General features: G+C 39.2%; 2 protein-coding genes across 2 annotated transcripts; one reads left to right on the top strand and one right to left on the bottom strand.

Moving 5' to 3' along the window:
* Nucleotides 1-11,451: 11,451 nt before the first annotated feature.
* LOC111916615 (tetrahydroberberine oxidase) lies at nt 11,452-13,285 on the bottom strand. Its single transcript, XM_023912282.2, has one exon. The coding sequence runs from the start codon at nt 13,244-13,246 to the stop codon at nt 11,648-11,650; it is 1,599 nt and encodes a 532-aa protein (XP_023768050.1). The 5' UTR covers nt 13,247-13,285; the 3' UTR covers nt 11,452-11,647.
* A 1,057-nt stretch (nt 13,286-14,342) lies between these two features.
* LOC122195994 (30S ribosomal protein S2, chloroplastic-like) lies at nt 14,343-15,244 on the top strand. Its single transcript, XM_042898290.2, has one exon. It carries the CDS (start codon nt 14,548-14,550, stop codon nt 15,049-15,051), a length of 504 nt encoding a protein of 167 aa, XP_042754224.1. The 5' UTR covers nt 14,343-14,547; the 3' UTR covers nt 15,052-15,244.
* The last annotated feature ends 7,093 nt before the right edge of the window (nt 15,245-22,337 follow it).

The following is a 22,337-nucleotide window of genomic DNA, read 5'->3' as shown; positions in this document are numbered from 1 at the left end:
AGGTTCGTTTCTGAAGTCAAAAGAGATCAAAACTCTAAGGTCAGTCCCACCAATGATCGAAAGCAAAAGGGTCACCTAGAGTCTCCAGCCAAGAAGTCATCTCAACCTTATCCCATTCCTTCTCATTCATCTAATTCTTCCAATTCATCTCCACCTTGCTCTAAAGCTCATTCTGTTCGTTCTCAAAAATCTCATTCGTCAGCTGAACAAAAAGGCAAACAGAAGGTTAATGCATCCAAACCAGAGTCTAAACCGAACGCACCTAATCCTAATAAAATCAAAGTTTTTACCATTAAAAAGAAAGATGAAACAACACTTATAAAACGAACATATCTTGTTGACATCTCTCTTACTATTCTTGTTCCTATGAAAAGCTCACGTGGGCCCAAGAAACTTTGGGTTCCTAAATCTGCTTAATTTTTGTAGGTTATAAGTGACGAGCAGTTCGACGAAGAATGGTACATCGATAGTGGCTGCTCGCGTCACATGACAGGAAGGAAAGAAGAGCTCAGGGAATACAGGTCTCTCTCAAATGGTGGCAACGTCAAGTTTGGAAACAATTCTTTCGGCACCATAAAGGGATACGGAATGATAACTAATGGTGATTTCACTATAAGGAAGGTGGCTTATGTGGAAGGACTCCAACACAACCTCATCAGTGTATCTCAGCTTGTTGGAGGTACAGGTCTCAAAGTCTCATTCGATGATGAAGGTTCTGAAATTATTGAGAAGAAGACAAAGAAAGTAATTCTCAAGTCAGAGCGTAAGGGTGAAATGTTTCCTCTAAACCTTAAACCCATCAAAGGAAACCCAGCTATATGCTTGTTATCAAAAGCTCAATCTGACGAAAGCTGGTTGTGGCACCGAAGACTCTCTCATCTCAACTTTAAAGATATCAACAGACTTGTCACTGGAGGTCATGTTAGGGGCCTTCCATTGCTCAAGTTCGACAGAGATCATTTGTGTGCTGCATGCGAAATGGGGAAGCAGAGTCGTCAAAGTCATCCATCTGTAATTAACACAAAAGTTGTTGAACCACTCGAATTACTTCATATTGATTTGTGTGGTCCTTCATCTATCGAAAGCATCGGTGGTAGCAAGTATATTCTTGTTATTGTTGATGACTTTTCACGATTTACATGGGTGTTCTTTCTAAAGCTCAAATCTGAAGCGACTCATAAGCTGAAAGTGTTCATCAAGCAGATTGAAGTACAGCTCAAGAAGGTCGTTCGCAACATCAGGAGCGACAATGGTCTGGAATTCAAGAACAGGGAATTTGAAGAATTTCTAGTAGAAAAGGGAATAAGTCACAACTTCTCAGCTCCCTACACACCTCAACAGAACGGAATTGTCGAAAGACGAAACCGATCTTTGTGTGAAGCTGCCCGAACTGTGCTAAGTTTCGCTTCCTTACCTCTTTATTTTTGGGCTGATGCTATTTCTGCTGCTTGTTTTACACAAAACAGGTCTTATCTCAACAAACGACTCACGCTCACACCATACGAGATTCTAAACAACAGAAAGCCCAATGTGAAATTTTTCCATGTGTTCGGCTCACGGTGTTTCATCTTTAACTCTAAAGAACACCGCAACAAGTTCGATGTCAAAGCCGACGAGCGAATCTTTCTGGGCTACTCTCTCACATCCAAAGCATACAGAGTCCTAAACAAGCGTTCGAGAAAAATCGAAGAGACCTATTACGTGACTTTTGACGATAGCTATGTCAAAAAGCTACAGGCCAAAGAAGACACAGCTGGGGAAATTTTTCCTCAAACTGGCCAAGTCACAGTCTCGATCACTAATCTATACGAGAAATTTCTGGAGCTCTTTGACGAACCAGAGAAAGCTTCTCTCTCAGAAGTAGGTGCAGCAGACAACAAGGTTGACCACATGAAGCAAATTTTCGAAGAAGCTTCCAGGAGAATGAATGAAGGAGGATCGACTTCTGATGAACCTCCATCCAACGATGCTTCAGTCGAGGGGGAGCCAAGCTCACATGTCGAGGGGGAGCCAATCTCACATGTTGAGGGGGAGCCAAGCTCTACAACTGCAACCGAAAGTGCTTCTCCAACCGAAAGTGCTTCTCCAACCGAAGGTGCATCAACGCCTGAAAGTCCAGCACCACAAGAAACCTCTGAACCTCCAGTTTCTCATAGCTCATCAATCGAGGGGGAGCAAGCTGATATGACGCTCGACTATGAAAGCCAATCCGAGCCAGAAGAAATGATCAATGCTGAACTAGACCAAACCTTTGATCCAAATTATCCTCCTCTTACCAAATGGACCAGAGATCATCCTATCTCTCAAGTGGTTGGTGATGTCTCCGAAAAGGTTCTGACCCGATCACAACTGAAGGCAAAACAGACATCCTTATTTTCAAAGGTTGAGTTTTGTATGTTTAACTCATTCGTATCAAAAGTTGAACCGAAGACAGTTAACACTGCTCTCGATCACTTTGATTGGGTTCAAGCAATGCAAGATGAACTGAACGAATTCGAAAGGAACAAAGTCTGGCGCCTCATTCCAACTCCTCCAGATGCCTCAGTTGTTGGTCTCAAATGGGTATTTAGGAATAAAATGGACAAGGAAGGGAATGTTATAAGGAACAAAGCTCGTCTGGTAGTAAAGGGATATTATCAGGAGGAAGGGATTGATTATGAAGAGACTTTCGCTCCTGTAGCTAGGCTGGAATCTGTAAGAATATTTCTTGCTTATGCTGCCCACAAAAACTTTGAAGTTTTCCAAATGGACGTCAAGTGTGCATTTCTTAATGGAGAACTCGAAGAAACCGTGTATGTGGAGCAACCTCCTGGGTTCGTGAACGAAAAGTATCCAAATCATTGCTATATCTGGATAAAGTTGTGTATGGCCTCAAACAAGCTCCGAGAGCCTGGTATGAAACGCTAACTAAATTCTTAAAGATGTCTAAATTCAAACAAGGTTCGGTTGACCCAACCTTCTTTCGCAAAAAGGAAGGTAACCACCTTATGATAGTTCAAATTTATGTCGATGACATCATCTTTGGCTCTACGAATCCCAGCCTAACAGCTGAATTCAAAAAGTTGATGGAGACTAAATTTGAAATGAGCTCAATGGGTCCTATTAACTTTTTCCTTGGTTTAAATATTAGACAGGGACCCGAAGGCATCTTTATCAATCAGGAAGCTTACACGAAGACTCTCCTAGCAAAGTTTGGTATGATGGGAGACTCCAAAGTCAAAGTCCCAATGGCATTCGGCACCAAGCTAACTCCATCCCTAGACAAACCGGCTGTTGATATCACGCTCTATCGTCAAATGATAGGCTCACTAATGTATTTTACTGCTAGCAGGCCTGACATCATGTTTTCTGTGTGTTATTGTGCTCGATTTCAGGCAAACCCACGCGAACCTCACATGCTTGCAGTGAAGAACATTTTACGCTATCTCAAGCGAACCACCTCCTTAGGTCTATGGTATCCTTCCAACTCAGGCTTCTTCGTTCAAGCCTATTCAGATGCTGACCTTGGAGGATGTGGACTCAATAGAAAAAGCACCACTAGTGGCTGTTAATTCCTTGACGGGAAGTTGGTCAGCTGGCAATCCAAGAAACAAACGTGCGTGTCGTTGTCTACTGCCGAAGCGGAATACATAGCCGCTGCATCCTGCACCTCTCAAGTGATTTGGATCCAGAGTCAACTTCGAGACTATGGACTCAATATGAAGAAGATCCCACTATATTGTGACTCATAAAGTGCAATTAGGATCTGTCATAACCCAGTGCAACACTCTAAAACCAAACACATAGCACTGAGGTATCACTTCATCAAAGATCACGTGGAAGATGGAAACGTCGAAGTTCACTTCGTAAGAACCACTGATCAACTGGCTGACGTCTTTACCAAAGCTCTTCCTGAAGCATCATTCAACAGAATACTGCAAGGGCTAGGTATGATGGAATCAGAGTCAGTACCTCACACTACCTCTCAACCTCAAACGTAAGAAGCGAAATTGACCGAACGTTCAGGTTCGGTTAAATAATCTGACTCACTCATCACCACAAAGGTAGTTTTCTTGATTGTATATTTCTTGTACAAAGTTGTTTATCTTATTGTTAAAAGTATTTTCTGATTGCATGTCTAAATTCCTTGGTTTCTTAAAATTTTCCAAAACCGAAACCTACCGAAGGTTCGGGTTCGGTTTCTTAAAATTTTCCAAAACCGAAACCTACCGAAGGTTCGGGTTCGGTTTTTCAAAATTTTCTGGAACCGAAACCAACCGAACGCTCGGGTTCAGTTTTTCAAAATTTTCTGGAACCGAAACCAACCGAACGCTCGGGTTCGGTTTTTCAAAATTTTCTGGAACCGAAACCAACCGAACGCTCGGGTTCGGTTTTTCAAAATTTTCTGGAACCGAAACCAACCGAACGCTCGGGTTCGGTTTTTCAAAATTTTTCCCAACCGAACGTTCGGGTTCGGTTTTTCAAATTTTTTCCAAAGTTTTTTTTTACTCTTTCTTAGTCTTATTTTTTCTTACTTATTTTTTTTAATATTTTTTATTTTTTTATTTCTTTAATATATCTCAAAAACTCCAAAAATATTTTTCTCTTTTATTTTTTTTTTGTGTGTTCGTTCGTTTATGGGGGTATAATTGTTGGATTACTTAAGTGTCCCTAGAAGCATGCTGTTGTATGTGTCCCAAGCCTCATAAGATTTTGAATAATAGCCTTCATGACCTGGTATAAACAAACATTGTCTTCCCAATAAGGCTACCACATTTATTCTAATCGTGAGCTACCTCACTCTCTTCTCACATGAGTTAAGAGTTTTCTGCTTGGTCCTTCTTTATGCAGCTGAGGTACTTTATTTTCTTACACCATCTCCATTACATTTCTCCATTACATTCGTTTCATCAACGTAACCCTTGAGACTCTAAGAAATTACCACTGAGGTTTATGGTTACACAACATCTGTGTTTATGATCTTAGTTTCGTGTCACTACGAGCTGAGTGAAACCCAAAATTCAACACCAAATCTGAATTGACGGTGATCAATTAATTTGCTCAAGTTTTCACCAAAGAATTGACGGATGTATCTTCATGAAATCTCAAATTTTATTTTGTGTGATTCCTATGAAATTGTTAAACACCATAACATTTCTTCCCTTGGGATCCAGTTTTTATTTTTTTTGAGATTTTATATTTTCCAAGCCAATTTAATATTAATTCCCACCTACTTGTTCAACAGACTACACCGGTCTCACAAGTACTTTGATCACTTTCTTTCTTATTTCAAGTTTAGAATTGTTGCATCAAAGCGAAAACCACCCTAAAGTAGCCTAATTAAAAGAAGTCTTTCAACATTTATTAATAAGTGTTTGATCGTAATTCAACGAGAATCCACATTACCACTTTGAGGTCTCTCTTGATCTTGAAGGAAGAGATTCGTGCCCGGGATCATTTGTTTCGTGTCATTATTGACATCACAGTCATTCCTAAAAAGAGTTGCTTTATTTCTTTTCTTTTTACACTCTTTGCACGAAAATCTTTGATTTTCCAAATTTCCGTTACTAATTAATTTCAGGCTGATTTATTGCATTGGTGGTTAATTATTAAGACGTGGTCAACAATCGTCCACATGGGTATTTATTTCAAAAGATGCCATTTACAAGATAAGACGAAAGGTTGCTGACTCAGGCGGGAAATAAAAGGATTGAATTTCAACCGGTGGTAAAAAGAGGCGCGTGTGAATTTGAAACGCCCATACTTTTCCTGACATCATGGACGCGTGTGCGAAATTCAAGCGACATCCCTCTGGCAATTAAAGGCGCGTGAGGATTTGAAACGGTATGATCTGAAACGGCGCTTGTTGGGCGGCGTGATCCTAGGAATCTGACACTCTCTCTCCTACGTGATCATCGCATGCCTCAACTGTCACGCATTTGTCATTCCAGGAAACCTTTTCGTATTTCCATAGAAGATTTGAAACGATTTTTCTCTCTCCTTTCACCCACTATAAAAGGCAGTCTTCACTACCATTTACCTCTTTACTGCTTCAGAATTTACAAGAGAGCAAAAACTCGAAAAAGCTTTACTGTTCATCTTCTTCTTCCTACCTTCAACAATGGCAGAATCATCTTCCGTCCATGCTACCTCACACATCCTTCCTATTCGTCCACAACAATTCTTGGTGATCGATCTAAACCCTCTGGCGTACGACTCTTACATGTCGCCGATCATCGAGTGCCTGAAGTACTCCCAAATCGCTCCAGCTCTCTCCAGGATTGAGTCTGTTCCAATGGTGGTTCTCTCGCAGGTGTATGCGACTGCCTATTACGACAAAGCAGTCGAGCGGGTGTTCTTCGAGGTTGCTGATCACAAGACCTCTATTTCTCGACAACGATTTGGTACTTTGCTTGGTTTGGCTGCTAACCCATCGAGAATTAATCCGGAGACGATTCCGATTGGGCATCTTTACAACATGTTCTATAACATGGGGTACACGGAGGCGCTCGTCTCCTTCGCAAAGTTCAAGAAATCCTTCTTGCCACCGCAGTGGAACGGCATGTTCACAGTCCTCTTCAAGGGCTTATCTGAACGGAGCTCAGGATCCGACGGTGCTAGTCGACTGTTCTTGTCGATTATGTACGCAATTTACAACGGCGTCAACCTAGACTTTGGGTTGGTCCTCTGGCAACAGCTCATCCAGAGCCTTTCTTCTTCATCACGACATTCTGAGGTGTCGTTTGCCCGGTTCTGGATTCTTATCACCAAATGGGCGATGGATAAGTTGGATATACCCACTGCTGCTGGTGCAGTGATGTCTTCGGTCGGTACTTTTCATACCACGAAGATCATCGTCTCTGATGCATCCAGGTTTTCTTTCATTGGCTCTATTCCGGAGACAATGTATGGCGACGTCCCATCCGACAGCAGGATCATCCGGACGATTAAAGAGTTCAAGGCGTCTGGTCCTAGGGAACTTACACCGGAAATGCTAAAGTCCATCCATGATGCTGACAAACCGGTTCCCAGGGGTAAAAAGGCGGATAAAGGGAAGCAAGCGACCAAAGCTCCTAGAGGTCCTTCTCCCAGGAAGAGGAAACAGACAAAAGCTGCATAGTCCCCACATCCGAAGAGGAGGAAGACTCAACCAAAGCGCAAGCTTGTCATCCCTTCCTCTTCAAGTGACTCAGAAGGCGAGAGTTCGGACTCGGAGGGCTCTCAACGAGGCGAAACCCCTCCAAGAGGCAACACCCCACCCCGATCTCCTACCCCAGACATGGAAATCCACAACTCACCCATTCCTTCACCCACTTAAACAATCCCTACTTCCATTCCCACCATAAACCCCACTACCTCTATTCCTCCAACCTCTTTCCCTATACCACCACCTATTTTCACAACTGCAACCGAAACACCACCTCAAACCGAAACCCAGCATACAACCGAACCTACCCACACTCAACCACCACCCGAAACTACCCCACCCCACACTCAACATGAACCTACAAAACCCACAACACCCCCAGCTTCACCACCCCCACCATCTCCAGATCATGCCTCTGATGGAGATAACCCGTTCCTTGGCGGTGACAACATGACCTTCGATTCGGTCTACTTTAGTCCGTTTCAGGTTCAAAGCGATGAAGAGGATGATGCTCCAGTGACAAAGAAACATTTTAAGGAGCTCAACGAGAAGGTTGATTTACTTCTTGCCTCATCTTCCAACCACCAGTCCTCTCTCTCTGAAGCCGCTCTTTAGAAGATTGTTGATGCCTTCTCCAGGGCTCAGCATGATTCTGTAGCTTCAGCCACTGCCGCCATAGACGCCTCTACCAAAGCCTGTGAGGCAACGACCGCAAAAGTCGATAAACTATTCTCAGACGCCTCTTCCCTGTTGAAGTCCTTACAGGAGAGTGCGGATTCTACCAAGACAACTTTGGAACCGATTGTTCAGCAATTGGCAAAGTTTGTCTCAACGGAGTTGACATCGTTCGCTACCCTTCGCCAATCCATAAGCGACGACAACTCGGCCCTTCGTGCCTCCATTGATGAGCGCCTCGCTAAGCTTCAGGAGGATCTCGCAGCTGAAAACTCATTGATGGACGTTCTGGCAAGCAAAACCACCGCCCTAAAGGTCAAGAGCACTCAGCTATCAAACTCACAGCAACAGCTTGAAGCTCTTCGATCCGAAAGGGAGGTCATAAAGACATGTGTTTCGGATGTACACGCTGCCCTATCCAACATCTTAGAAGCACACGATCCAATTCTAAACCATTCGGTGAGGCGAACCCTTGCTGAAAAACTTTCTCCTGCCATGGACCTTCTCAGCAAAATCGAAGGCTTGCCTAGTTTCGTGTCCAATCCGAAACAAGGGGGAGAAGAGAAGAAGACCGGATCGAAACCACCTCCTTCCTCCAAAGCTACTCACACAACCGAACCACCTCCAACTGGTCAAACATCGGGTTCGGGTGTGAAGGATAAAGGGAAGAATATAGCTGAGGAAGAAGATGAAGATGAAGACAAAGAAACCATTGCGGACATGTTGAAACGAAAGAACAGTCGCAATGTTGATGATGATGTCAATCGTGTGGCGCGAGAGGCTGAAGAAGCCGAACGCAAGAAGAAGGAAGCCCACGATCTCCTTGAGAGCAGGAAGACTCTCTTCCCTGCCTCGACTCGGGAGCGAATGATTAAGGAGGCCATAGATACTCCCAGCATCCTATGGCTCGAGCCGGTGATCTCGTTCGACTGCTATAATTCTGTCGATTCGCAGTTCGACATGCCGCTGACTCGAAAGGCGTTTATCTTCCACGCCTTCTCAAATATTTATGAAGTCCCTCATCCGAACCCTGAGGTTGATAGGGAGCTCATCGACTTCTATCTGAAGGTTGCTCGTCCTCAGTATCTAACATGGAGCACCCAGAAGATAGTGAATGTTCGGGTATTGAAGCCTTACACCGAAGGAAGATTCATCAATGTTCGGTTCAAGGTGATTCGAGGATCTGCAAAGTCTGAACATCTTATATCCCTGGCAGATCTACCGAACCTAAATCCTCATGATTGGATTGTTTTGCATAACATCCTCTTGACGAATGAAGCTGAATATGGTCCGATTATAGACCATCTCAAGAGGATGATTGTCTGTTACATCATGGAGGTAGCCCTAATGGATCAGGAGGTAGCCACTGTCTTCAAGAAGAAACCGAAGATAGCTCCTGTGGGATCGGCCAGTGATCTCAATCAGATGAAAATGGGCAAGATCGACCCGAGACGCAATTCGGTCATGTTCACTAGAGCAGAAGGACAGAAATGTCTCTTTGCTTTGGCTGACAAACATCTTTACACCACTGCTTGTCTAGAGCACGTGTTGTCGATCATCCAAAGGTGTAAAGAGAATGCAGTGGATGATGTTAAGTACTTCAATGACATGATCCAATGGTACATCAGGTTTAGACAGACGATACTGGCTCTTATCTCGCGTCTGTTTGATACCGTGAAGAAGAAAGTACCTGCTACCGCTGCTGGCCCAAGTAACAAGTGAAGATCTCGCTCCAATTGACGCAAAGGGGGAGATTGTTGGGTTGAAGATTCGTTCAAGGGTTGCGTCTTTGGGCTCGGCTATTTGTCTATTTATTTTGTACTCCGGTTTGGGCATGTCCAACCGAGAGCCCGTTAGGTTTATTATATAAGTATATGCTTGCATGCATATTAGGAAAACGATCTAGAGAAAACGATAGCATTACGATAGTATTACGTTTTCTTTCTTTATCGTTCTTGTAAACCTACTAATCCTCTACAGTTGATGTTCTTAATCGAGCTCTTCTGAGGGTTTTGTTTTAATCATTCGACACGTTTGATTCATTCTTGACTTGTTCTTATTTTCGTGTTCTTGCTGTTTTATATTTACTTACCTGTTTAAGATCTAATCGATCTTCAAAGATTAAAGTTTTAATCTCATCAAATAGCAAATATAATAGTATTAAAATTTTGAACTAAACTTGAAATTTTGAGTAAGCATAGGAACCAAATGTGTAATATACTCTTATATTAATGTCATTTTTGGTAATCTATTTCTTGGAATTGTCTATCTACCCTTAAAGACTTCTTTTTGAACTTCTGTTTATGTTTTTTATGGAACCCTAATATTTGATTTTGGTATTTTATATCTTAAAAATGTACTTTCCATAAATTTGTTTCTGGAATTGTTTTTTATTTGCAGATATGTTGAAGCAGGAACATTGACAAACAACTATGCTCATAGTTTTGACCTTTTAACACGTTTGCGAGAGGTCACCATCGAATCACTTCTTAAATCTTACCTTTAAGAACAATGAAAACGAAGAACCGTTGCAGCATGCAAATGAACAAAATCAAAAGTGGAAGAAATTGAAAATGACATCTATTGAGTATTCTGAATTACCTAGAATTAAATGGGTCAGAAAATCCTACTTTCATTAGTTTTTTTATCAAACATTCTATTTCTCCAATGTAACACTTTTGAGATTCATAATTGATATCAAAATCTTTTTCACCTATTTATATATTGTCATACACGGTCATAATTCAGAAAGTTTTGTTCTATTTTATTACGTCCTTACATAAATGGGCGAATTGCAGAGAATAGCAACATACTTTACGATGAATACCAATTAAGGCAATGAACTATAGTTGAACACAAGAGCAATGAAATGGACATGAAAAAACAAAATGATCAGAGTTGCCTAAATCCATCCCCGCAACAGATGGCTCAACATTGCAACATGTCATTTCATTACAAAAACATATAATTCCAAAAGTGAATCTGGTAGCACACACTGATATATACATTTCCTCTTAATGTTTGATATTGGAGGCATTTTATTTGATCCGTGGAATCTGGCTCTCCAGTTCCATCCCATCAATCAAAGGATAAACCCGTGAATCATATATTTCGATAAATAGATTATCCGACAACAAAAAAATTATTCATGACAAAACAATATTACTGCCCCATAACAATACTTAAACTATAAACAAATAGTTGATCAAATAACATTTACAAAAAACAAACAACAGAAAAAAATTGTCGCATCCAACCCCCGCAACACGGGGTTCCCCACCTAATTGTTCATAAAGGATGAAGCATATTCGCATGCTCTATCATTTTTTGAGGTAAATGTTTATGGAAAATCAACACTTGCCTGGAAGGCTGGAACATTTAAATTACAAAGGCACTTAGTGGACAAGTTTGAAGGAAGTTTACCTTACGGCCGACATCGTTGACCCATAAATAAGTCAACTGGCATGATATTATGTAGAGAAAAATTTACATTTGTTTACTTTTGGTAACTTAATTAAAATTAGATCTTAAAAATAAAGGTCCTTGAAGTCTGTAGATCTATGTAGAAATAGTGTAAGCAGTAAATGAATTGAAGGTTATAAATCAATCAAAAAATTACACTGCTACATAGAGTGTAGTTAGGACATAAATTAAAAGAAATCAATTTATTCTCCATTATTATTATTCTTTACACAAACAGGAAACAACAGACAAAAAATATGAATTGCCATATAAAATGCTATAAAATAAATGAGGAAAAGCAACAACACCTGAGTAGACTTGATATATAGAGCTTCACAAAATGGCAACAAACCTTATTATTCTCGATTATTATTATTATTATCTTTATTGTGGGAGACCTCGGCGTTTAAAGACGGGGATACTCTGTGGGAACTTAAAGAAATTCTTAGGATCAACTTTAGCCTTGATTCGAATCAACCTCTTGAAATTCTCCCTTTTCCAGTACCTCTCACCCCAAACACTTGCTTCCTTATAATTCGCAGCCCCAACACCGATATCCAGATCATTGTTATTGACATACGACTCCCTCGGGTTCTGTGACACATAAGGAGTCAACAACTCTTCCAAGCTTTGCAACCAGGCTAATCTTCTAAGCGATACAGGGGTTGTATCGTTAGCTTGACCTACAAAATTTACACTAGTAGCCAACAAGTACAAGGTTCCAGCTCTGTGAGGATATGGTGTTGCTGTCTCTGCGTAATCATCCATTCTTCCACCAGAAGGAATGATAAGCAAACCACCTGACAAATCGTTTTCAAAAAACTTACTCCAGATTTTTTCCAGTCCAGATATGGGGATCGGTGTCCTGACAAAGTTTGATTTAGTTTTGCTGTTTGACTTGGGTATGGCAGATCGGTTTGTAAGAATCTCAAGCGGGGTGGTGCTTGGCCTTCCAAAAAACACAAGTGTCGATTGGACGCTTGTCATTTCTTGACAAATCTCTCGTGTAACACCGAGCTCTGGAAAAACTTTGTCCATTACTGGAATCAATTCGTTGGTTGTGCCCTGATAAATTCCTTGGAAGATGATTCGCATGGTTTTTTGTGTGGTGTTTCCAATAAACTCCGAAGCTGCCTGGGATCTTATGTACAAATTTCTATCTTCAAAAGTCGCAAGAGACTGATATTTAAAGAAAATTTCTGTTGCACCTTGTTCGAGAGTTCTATTCACTATAAAGACAGTTACTTTTTCTGGAACAGGAACCAACTGCAACTTCCATGAGACAACGACTCCGAAACTGGAAGCAACACCTCCTCTAATCGCCCAAAACAAATCTTCACCCATCGACTTCCTATTGAGAATCCTTCCATTGACATCTATGATACGAGCATCCAAAACATTATCACCGGCTGTAGCATATTTCCTTAACAGGTTTCCGGTGCCACCACCACCTATCAACCCACTGATCCCCACCGTAGGCCATGTACCTCCGGGGAAATACAAGGTGTTGTTGGACTTCTGTGCAATACTGTAGTAAAGCTCACCAAGCACAGCGCCTGTCCCCACCCACGCAGTCCTTTTAGCTACGTCTATGTCTATAGATCTCATGTTGTTGAGATCGATCATAACGAATGGAACATCCGCAGTGTATGAGAGACCCTCGAAGTCATGCCCCCCACTTCTGATCCTGATCTCGTACCCATGTTTCTTGGCACAGAGAAGAGATGTTTGGACGAGTGATTCATCCGTAGGTGTCACGATGATTGATGGTCTAGGAGTGGAGGGTTTAAGGAACCTGGTGTTTTGGACTGCGAATTGCCAAATGGGTTGGAAAGAAGCATTGCCAGGGGTGTAAATGAGCTGGGAAATGGAGCTCGCATTGCTTGATTTGGATTCTACGCAGCTTATGAAATCTCGAGAATATGCAGATGAAAAGGAAAGAGCGAGAGTTAGAACCAAGAGGAAGAAAAAAGATCTCTCCATGTTTAATTTGGTGAGTTTGATCTATGGCAATGACTTCCAAAAGCGGTTTAATTTATAGAACAGATATGAGCATAAAGCCGCCATAGGACTTGACTACTCAGTATGAATCGAAAAATAAAACATGAACTTATTATGTTAAATGTATATTTTATTTATATATCCGTTTTCATACTTTATTTTATGACATCATGTAATCTATGTTATTTGTTGAATATTCATATATTACATACTGTTAATGTCATAAATTATATTATTACAAATATGGTGTTGAAACATTCAAAATAAGTCTAACATTAAACAGGATATCAATATTATAAATTTTGTTTACCAAGACTAAGGTAATATATCCGTATATATAAATTAAAAACTTTATGGAAACCAGTCTTGTTTAACAAGACATTAAAGATAATATGACACGTACGCTACAACAAAACTTTGACTTTCACACACAAACACAGCCTGTTACGTTGCTAATCCGGATATGATGGAGCGCAACGAAAGTTTTCCTTATAGTCTTTGTAAAGACGGAGTAACCATATAGTTAATCTAGCAATTAATTAAATAAAAGACCACCTAATCCGATATAATTAATATATTTTCCAAACAATTAAGAATCCTAAGTTTAAACAACCAAATTACGAATGATTGACCAACCGGGTCTTTTGGGATAATTTGACTAATTTTTGAAATTTATAAACCTACAAGAAACTAATGCAGAAATATCCAGAGATTTTGTGGTTCGATCAGAAAATGTAGATTTTATTGTAGAGTAGAAAATCATGATTTTTCTGTAATATATAAAAAAGACTTGTAAAAAACCAACAAAATTCAGAGTTTTTAGTATCACACAAAACAAAGAAAACAAATCTAATTCAATATCAATACAAATATCCGGTAATATAAAACTATTACTATGAGTCCACGTCATTTGCGAGATCTTATGGGTAGGATTGGTCCGTTGATTTTGATGGCTCGGTACAAAGAGTAAAATTTGGCCGAACACACATCTCCTGTCGGCCCTGCTTATGGATTGCTTTCACTGTCTTGCAAGAATTTTCCCCACAGTTTTTAGTTTTTTTTCACATAGTTGCTTGGAGATGGGCCTTAGACTCTTCGTATTCTTTTCTTTGATTCTCTTCAATTTGTCATTAAAGATGTGCTGCTACATCATCAGCATCTGTTGTCATGTCAGATATTTTACTATAAGGTAAGTGAGGACTTCTTCCAAAAACGGATTCTTCTTAATCTTAATTAAGTTGATTTGTTGCTACTGATTTCAATAGCCAAGTCAAGCTTTTCAGATGGCGAGACAGATGCCGATTCTACCTCTGTCAACTACCTCTTTATTTTATATTTTGATCACTCTTTTTTCCATCAACGATTGCCACGTGAAAGCTCTAAGTCAAGAAGTCAAGCCAGCAAGAAAGTCCGAAAGACTTCATAAGTTTAGAGACTTGAGAACCGAACAAAAAAGAGAGGGGCCTGACCGTCTTCCGAAAAGAGATGCGGCTATGTTGAAAAGACAATTATCTCATTTGCAAACATATCTGGGCGGGATTAAATATATGACAGGGTTACCCGATATTGTAATCATCGTTGATCTGCACGAAGAATATATGGCCCTTCAAGAATGTATCACGTTGGGAATTCCAACAATTTGTTTAATCGATACAAATTGTGACCCCGGTCTCGCAGATATTTCGATTCCAGCCAATGATGACCCTATATCTTCAATCCGATTAATTCTTAACAAATTAGTATTTGCAATTTGTGAAGGTCGTTCTAGTTATATAAGCAATTCGTGATTAATAATAAGATAAATAACTTATTTCATTTCAGAAGTGCTTCATGCTTTTCGCGTTCTCTACAAAGTGCCAGAATCCACTCGTTGTGTCATCTCCTCGTAAAGTTGGTTTTACAAGTTTTTCCTACAAAAAATATTAAAAACAAATATAACTAGTAATGAATATAAAGATAAAAATAACAACCTACTTTACTTGCTTTACAAAAAAAAAAAAAAAAAAAAAAAAAAAAAAAAAAAAAAAAAAACATAATCAATGTATACATGCAGTGTGTTTTATTAAACAATAGATTATATATAATAACAACATACTTATCAAGAAAAGTGCATAAATTGAAGATGTGTTAGTTTAGATCGATCATTTTCTCATTTTGAATGTTGTCAATAAATTTTTAGTGCAAACGGTCATCATGATTATATGGAGGTTGTTTTGGAATTTTAAGAATGATATTATTTTTATTGTTCAAAAGACGAAAATTAGAATTTTGATTGATAGTTTGATCAATTACTCATAGAACTAGTTTGTTTGTAGAAACAATAAGCTTTAACTTAGTCCACTTGTGTGGTTTTCAAACTCAACTCTTTCCATTCCCTTGTAATTTTGTGTTAGTTTTTTGCTAACTTTTTTAATAAAATATTTACCTATTAAAAATAATGACAACATACTTACCATAATAGTAATTATCTTCCTTTATTTAAATTGAAAATCCAAATTTATATGGATTTTTTTCCTCTCCGTCATCCTATGTTTTTATTCCACTTATTTTCTCATAAATTTTACAAAACTAAAACTCTCCGATCTCATTCTTACATTCGACTTCTTTGTCTACCTTTCAACTTGTGAATTTCATTTTTGGTGTTGGTTAACGATCCACTTTTTCTTTTCTTTCATAGCTCTTATACGACCATTATTTTGTTAACTGAATCACTTAGTTTCGTTTTCATCTCTTCATATTTTGTTTCTTTGACAACTAGCATCTTCAGGGCGCTAATCTCGTTGGGGGATGTTGAAGGATGGCTACATTTAGAGAAAATTTCGACCGGTTAAAAAAAATTAACGGAAAAGAAAGTTTTTGTTTGTACTTTATGAGCGTAATGAATGATTGTTTCGTAAACTCATTAGTGTATGCACAACGAAAAATGTGCAACTCTATTGTCCGGGATGTATATGGCTGATTCGAGACCATTTTACAAAAGAATGCATGTATATCTGGAATGTATACAAGGTTTTTCAGAACATGACATTTCGGAATGAGTGATATTTTTTCAGTTCTATAAAAAGTTGGTTATTTCAAATAAATTATGAATTCCTTAGGTTAAAGGTATGGGAAGTGTTTCACGCGTAGAAGCTAATGTGGAGGGGAGAACCACCAGTGAACACCGCCATAGGTCCTAGTAAGTGTGGATTGGAGTGGTGGTGGTTACAAAACTTCACATGGAAGAGAGAAGAAACTCTCTCTCTCTCTCTCTCTCTCTCTCTCTCTCTCTCTCTCTCTCTCTCTCTCTCTCTCTCTCTCTCTCTCTCTCTCTCTCTCTGGTTTTGTGCATCCGAACCTTGCTTACAGCGACACATTCACATCTAATTTCCGTTAACATCACCCTACGAGTAAGGTTCCGAAATTCCCACTAAAATTAGATCTTAGTCATCTCTTTATGGCTGATGTTAACGATTCATGACTTCGAACTAATTTTGGTGGGAATCTCGAAACCTTACTTGTAGGGTCATGTTAACGGAAAATAGATGTGAAGGTGTAGATGTAAGCAAGATTCGGTTGCACAAAACCATCCGGGAAAAGAAAAGGAGAGAGAGAGAGAGAGAGAGAGAGAGAGAGAGAGAGAGAGAGAGAGAGAGAGAGAATGGGGTGTGGGCCCCATTTTATTATAATAATAATAAAACATTAAATTAAATAGAAAAACACATAAATATATATATATCAAGAGGGCAATTTAGTCATTTCAATATTCGTACCATTTCCACATAGAAATATAGTCAAAATGACCATCAATCTAAAAAAATTATAGTTCTATAACCGTTAAAAAATATACCACATGGATCATTTTAAAGTTTTGTCTTATAAAAATGGTTAGAAATGTATTAATTGATGTTATATGATGTTAATGTTTAACAACGCCAAACTAATTATATTCTATTATATGTTATGTCAATACTCAATAGCCGCCATTAGGATACTTTTTATTTCCGGATTAATTCGAAACTTCTAAAGTCAAAGGAACGAACCATCACATTTTCAACATAAACCAAATTCCATATCTAACAGTCATGAATGGCTGCCGTTCCGAAAATAGAAAAAAGAAAAGAGTCGACTTCTTTACTAAAACATAAGGTTGGGAAATGTATTTACAAGAATCTAGTACTTTTGAATTTATTTATCAATTAGTTGTATTTTTTTCAAATAATTAAATAAAAAAGAAAACTCTTCATTGGTATTCATAGCTCTTGAAAATCACCACCACCACTCGTAAGCTCCCTCTACCTATAAGGTTATTCGGAGTGGATAGTTTTCCACACGTGAAGGGCTGAGCTGGAGGGGCTAAGGACGCGTGAACACCGCCCCCAGCCCCGGTGGTTTAGTTGTGGCATCTTTGTAAAGACGGATGAAGACGTTTGACCTGATTGGTTTAATTCTTCTTCTCACTTTTTTTCTCTTTCTCTCTCTTTGTGTCTCTTCACACCCTAACCACTAGTGAATATCATTTCCACAACCAAGTGGATTGGTTGTGGAATGGGTAAATAGTGACATGGTATTCTCTTCACTCTTAAACCACCAGTGACCACTCCGGGCAGCCTAAGGTTGGTGGGTGTGATGTCATACTTGTCACGGTCTATATAAACGCCACATCACACATGCCACACTTTACCCACGTCACACATGTCACACTTGCCATGCTATTTTTTTAATTTAGAAAATAAATAATTCAAACATATCATTTTTTAAAAAAAACTTAAATTCCATTAAACATAAAATAGAAGTACAACACACCAAAAAAACATAGAAATTCAACAAAAGAAATTAATTAAAAAAAATAAAAACATCACTAGACCACTAGAAATTCAAAAACATCACACTACAAATTTGGGGGATTGTCTCATAATTTGTCAAAATTCAACAAGCTTGAAATGTTTGTCAGTTTCAACAAGGTAAACATCAAGAATATTCTCTAGCAAAGTATCATTTTCACTATTTCTGGCTCCATGCATCACCCTATGAAACATAATGTTAAACCTATTTGCGAGTGCGTTTGCGCTTCTACATTTGGCATAAAGTTGATCTTTGCTTCAAGGTTAAAGGGTTTGGCGGTTGTATATGTCGGCGGCTCTCCTTCAAAAAGTAGTTATAGGGCAGTCATTGTTGGTTGGATCTTCTGCTACATCAACTCATGAATGAGCGAGTAAGATCTCTTCTTCAGTAGACCAAACATGAGCCATTTTTTTTAGTGATGGGTTTAGAAAATGATGGAAATTAAGAAAATTAAGATAATAGAATTGATGAGATTTGAATGGGGTGAAGAGTGAATAAGGATGAGGGTGTTTTTAGTTGAATATTGTGGGTTTAAAATTTGAAATTAAAAAAAAAACGGTTATATTTTTGAAATTTGGTATTTTTTGGGAAAATTGTATTTTTTTGAAAATGGAAATAGAATAATAATAGGAAAGAAAAAGGAAAAATCAAACATATTCCAATCTCTCTCATCGTTGAAACCTAGCCGAGATACAAAGTCACGCTTGGCAATCCAAGGGGTCAGCCCGGTGTGCACCGAGGATGCCGAGTCTATACCCACCAGCCTAAAACATCACTGATAAACCCTTCGTCTACCCATGCAAGGGGTCCGGGAACCATTGATGCACCCAGTGATAGGTAAGTGACGGATCCAGAACCACGATGTAGGGTATCACTTTGTGTAAAAACTAATTAATAAAAAAATAATTATTATTATATATGAGTTTTCAAGTTTTATTTCTTTTTTATTTTGAAGCAAGTTGGATGCAAGAAAATCTTAAATTAGAGACAAAATATGTATTTAAAAAAATTACTTTTTTGCCTATAACATATGGTGGGACCCAAGTATGGGTCATGTACCCGACTAAAAGGGGTTATATCCACCCTTAATTATACCAACACCTTCTACCAATAGTCAACTATAATACACACTATGAGCGAACTCCTATCTTATCCATGTGTTGGAGAACTCCCCCTTTATCCAACACACCATCAACGTCCTCTAGAAATATGAATGATCTGGATTCACAATATACAATGATCATTCATCTCAAGTCCATAAATCCTCATTTGTGTATGTGTAACAATGGGTATTTACATATAAAAAAAAGTCAATCGTAAAACAACCAATAACAAATAGTTCTCTCACATCTCCCAGGCACACAACATCGATAAACCCCATACCTCCTAACCCCTCTTCCATGTGCATTTCCAAGTGATAACACACTATCAACAGTGTTTAGACAACTCGAGAAGTTCTAAAATAATATTACCGATTAAAACTCATGCATTTGCAACATTATTGTTGTTGGTGTTTTCAAATAGTTTTGGTTGTTTTCATTTTCGAGCAAGCAAACGAAATAGAGAGGAATTTTGGTTAATGCTTTAAAATTTATTTTCGGTTTTTTTTTGTTTTTTGTTGAGTAAAATACCATATGTATCTTTGTCAGTGTTTTGAGGTTGATACTTGATATTGGTTAGTTTCAATTGTCGGCGAGCAAGCAACTAAGAGTGACAGGCTTCGACATAAATAAATATTTTTGGAAGAGTATGGTGAATATTTTTTTCAAAAGGACATACTCTAAAACAAAATATGAGTAACGACATGTTTGTCAGACCAAGAGGAGTGGGTACGGTAGATACCGTAGTCCCCCTGCCACCTAAGTAAGAACATCGCCCCTCCACCGCTGTCTAGGTGCGTTAGAGGTCGCACTTCAATACCCTCTGGTTGTGCTCCCTTTCTCCATTTTCCAACCATATGACCGTTGAACATTCCTATTTATACCTCTCAAACTTACAAATTTTTATATTTTTCTACTACTTTTCCTCTAAAAAAAATTAATAAATGTCGTCATCTGATTCTTCTGAAGAATTTGATGTTATGTTAGATGTTGTTGTCGCTGGTGCTAAATTGGCGAAGCAAACGTATGAAGTTGCATGCAGCAACGCAGTCGGAAGCGCTGAAAGGAGAACAGGAAGATATATTTATAGAAATCATGAAGATACAAACCAACGCTTGATACAAACATTCTTTCAAGAGAGTGTCACTTTGCAAAGGTACTACTTTCCAAGGCGTTTCAGAATGTTCAAACCTTTGTACGAACGTATAGTCGAAGATCTAACGGGGGAGTGTATTTTTTCCAACGCCCCGATGCAAGAGGTACACCCGGTTTCACTCATTTACAAAAATACACAACTGCACTTCGTCGATTAGCATATGGCATCACGCCTGATGCATTGGACGAGAGTTTTAGGATGTCTGTTAGGACTGCACGAGATAGTCTCCATTATTTTTTGCAAAACTGTTGTTAAGCTTTATGGAAAAAAATATGTATGTAAGCTTACATGCAACGACAACATTAAATATCAATCTCATCATGCTAGTGTACAGTTGTAACATCCCAAGTTTGCCATTTGAAGTCCCTGGGGATGGATGGGTAAAGCCATGAAAAGCCTAAGAGCTAAATTGTAATTTTGGGACCAAGAAGGGTACGTTGCGCGTAGATAAGGGTACGATGAGCGTACTAGGGCGCACCCCAGTACGATGGGTGTACACTTGTGTACGATGTGCGTACTCATAAAGGATGAAAAACCTAATATCTCGGGTTGGGGGCTATATAAACATCCTTATGGCTCATTTTCTCTCCTCCTTCTCACCTTCCATCTTCCAGAAACGTCCCCAAACCCTATTTCTTGTGTGTGAGAGTGAGTTGGTGGGTATTTTGAGCTCATGAAGGTGAAACCATTGCAATAAATAGTTGAAGAAGGAGATTGGCTTGTGCATCTGAGGTGGTGTTGTGCCCTAGAAGCTCCAGGAGGTAAAAAGCTTCAAACTTTATGCTTATAGGTCATAGATCTAGCCTTTCTAGCATTATGGAACCATTTCTTGTCCAAAAAACCCCAATATGGTGCATGATGCATTTTGGACGAGATAAGTTGTCCTTTCTAGACCTTGAAGAGGTCTCAAGTGATAAAAATGAGGTCCCAATGGCTTAAGATGTTCCATGCATGATGTAGAAGGGTCTTAATGGATTAAGACCTTGGATTAAGAGCTTTCTGGACGTCCAAAGTGATCAAGTTCGAGACTTTGAGTCGTTGGAACATTTGGTCACTAGATCTGGAGTATGGGCTTAATTGCTTCAGCCATTAAGCACTTATTAAGGTTTTGGTGAAACCCTGCGTACGCCCAACGTAAGGTTTTGTACGCCTAACGTACTAAGTCAATGGCCCATTTTCCAGTCAAGGCAAGACTCGTGTACGCTCCATGTAGCCTTGGGGTACGTCCAGCATATGTCTTATGTGCACTTTTGGTGATTTGGGCCTTGGGTTTGGGCTACTTTTTGGGCTAGTAAGGTTTGGGCTAATAAGGTTTGGGCCTTGCTGGACTTTCTGAGTAGATTGTGTTGGGGCAGTTTTAGTGATAATGGATCATGGGGTTAAGCCCAATAAGGAATTTAGGCCCAATTTAGTAAATTGGGACAATAATGGGCCTTGTATAAGGTCTATCAAGGTCATGGACTTGGAATTGGGCCTTTACCCAATAAAAGGGAATGGACATGATGGATTGAGTGGACCCTTTTTGCCAAGTTTGTTATGGTGTGTAATGACTTGGTATTTTTTGTGTGATAGTTCGGGATTTCCAGTGAGATAGCGGTTTGGGAGTTTGTTTCTTCAGATCATATCAACGTTGTGAGGTGAGTTATCCTCACTATATCAACAGAGTCTAAGGCACCAAGGTCGGCTCTTTATCAGATTTGTATCCTGGTGTTGTTTGATATGTTTATTGATCTACTAGATCTGCATCCTGGTAGTTTGGATGGTATTATGTTAGTCACCTGGTTTAGGTCGGTATCCTGGTATATAGGACGATGTTATGTTAATGACCAGGTTTAGGTCGGTAACCTGGTATATATGATGATGCTATGTTAGTGACCGGTTAGGTCGGTATCCTAGTTAGGATGTTGCTATGTTATATGATATGTTAGATCGGTTTGTTGTCTATAGACTGTTATGTGGTTATCTGTTATATGTGCACATGGTTGTTTGATTG

The sequence above is a fragment of the Lactuca sativa genome, chromosome 1 (genome assembly GCF_002870075.4).
Source record: "Lactuca sativa cultivar Salinas chromosome 1, Lsat_Salinas_v11, whole genome shotgun sequence".
Taxonomy (NCBI): Eukaryota; Viridiplantae; Streptophyta; class Magnoliopsida; order Asterales; family Asteraceae; genus Lactuca; species Lactuca sativa.
This window is presented reverse-complemented; position numbering and strand designations above follow the sequence as displayed.

Excerpts from the sequence above, each read along its gene's own strand:
- LOC111916615 (XM_023912282.2), bottom strand. The coding sequence starts at position 13,246 with ATGGAGAGATCTTTTTTCTTCCTCTTGGTTCTAACTCTCGCTCTTTCC.
- LOC122195994 (XM_042898290.2), top strand. The coding sequence starts at position 14,548 with ATGGCGAGACAGATGCCGATTCTACCTCTGTCAACTACCTCTTTATTT.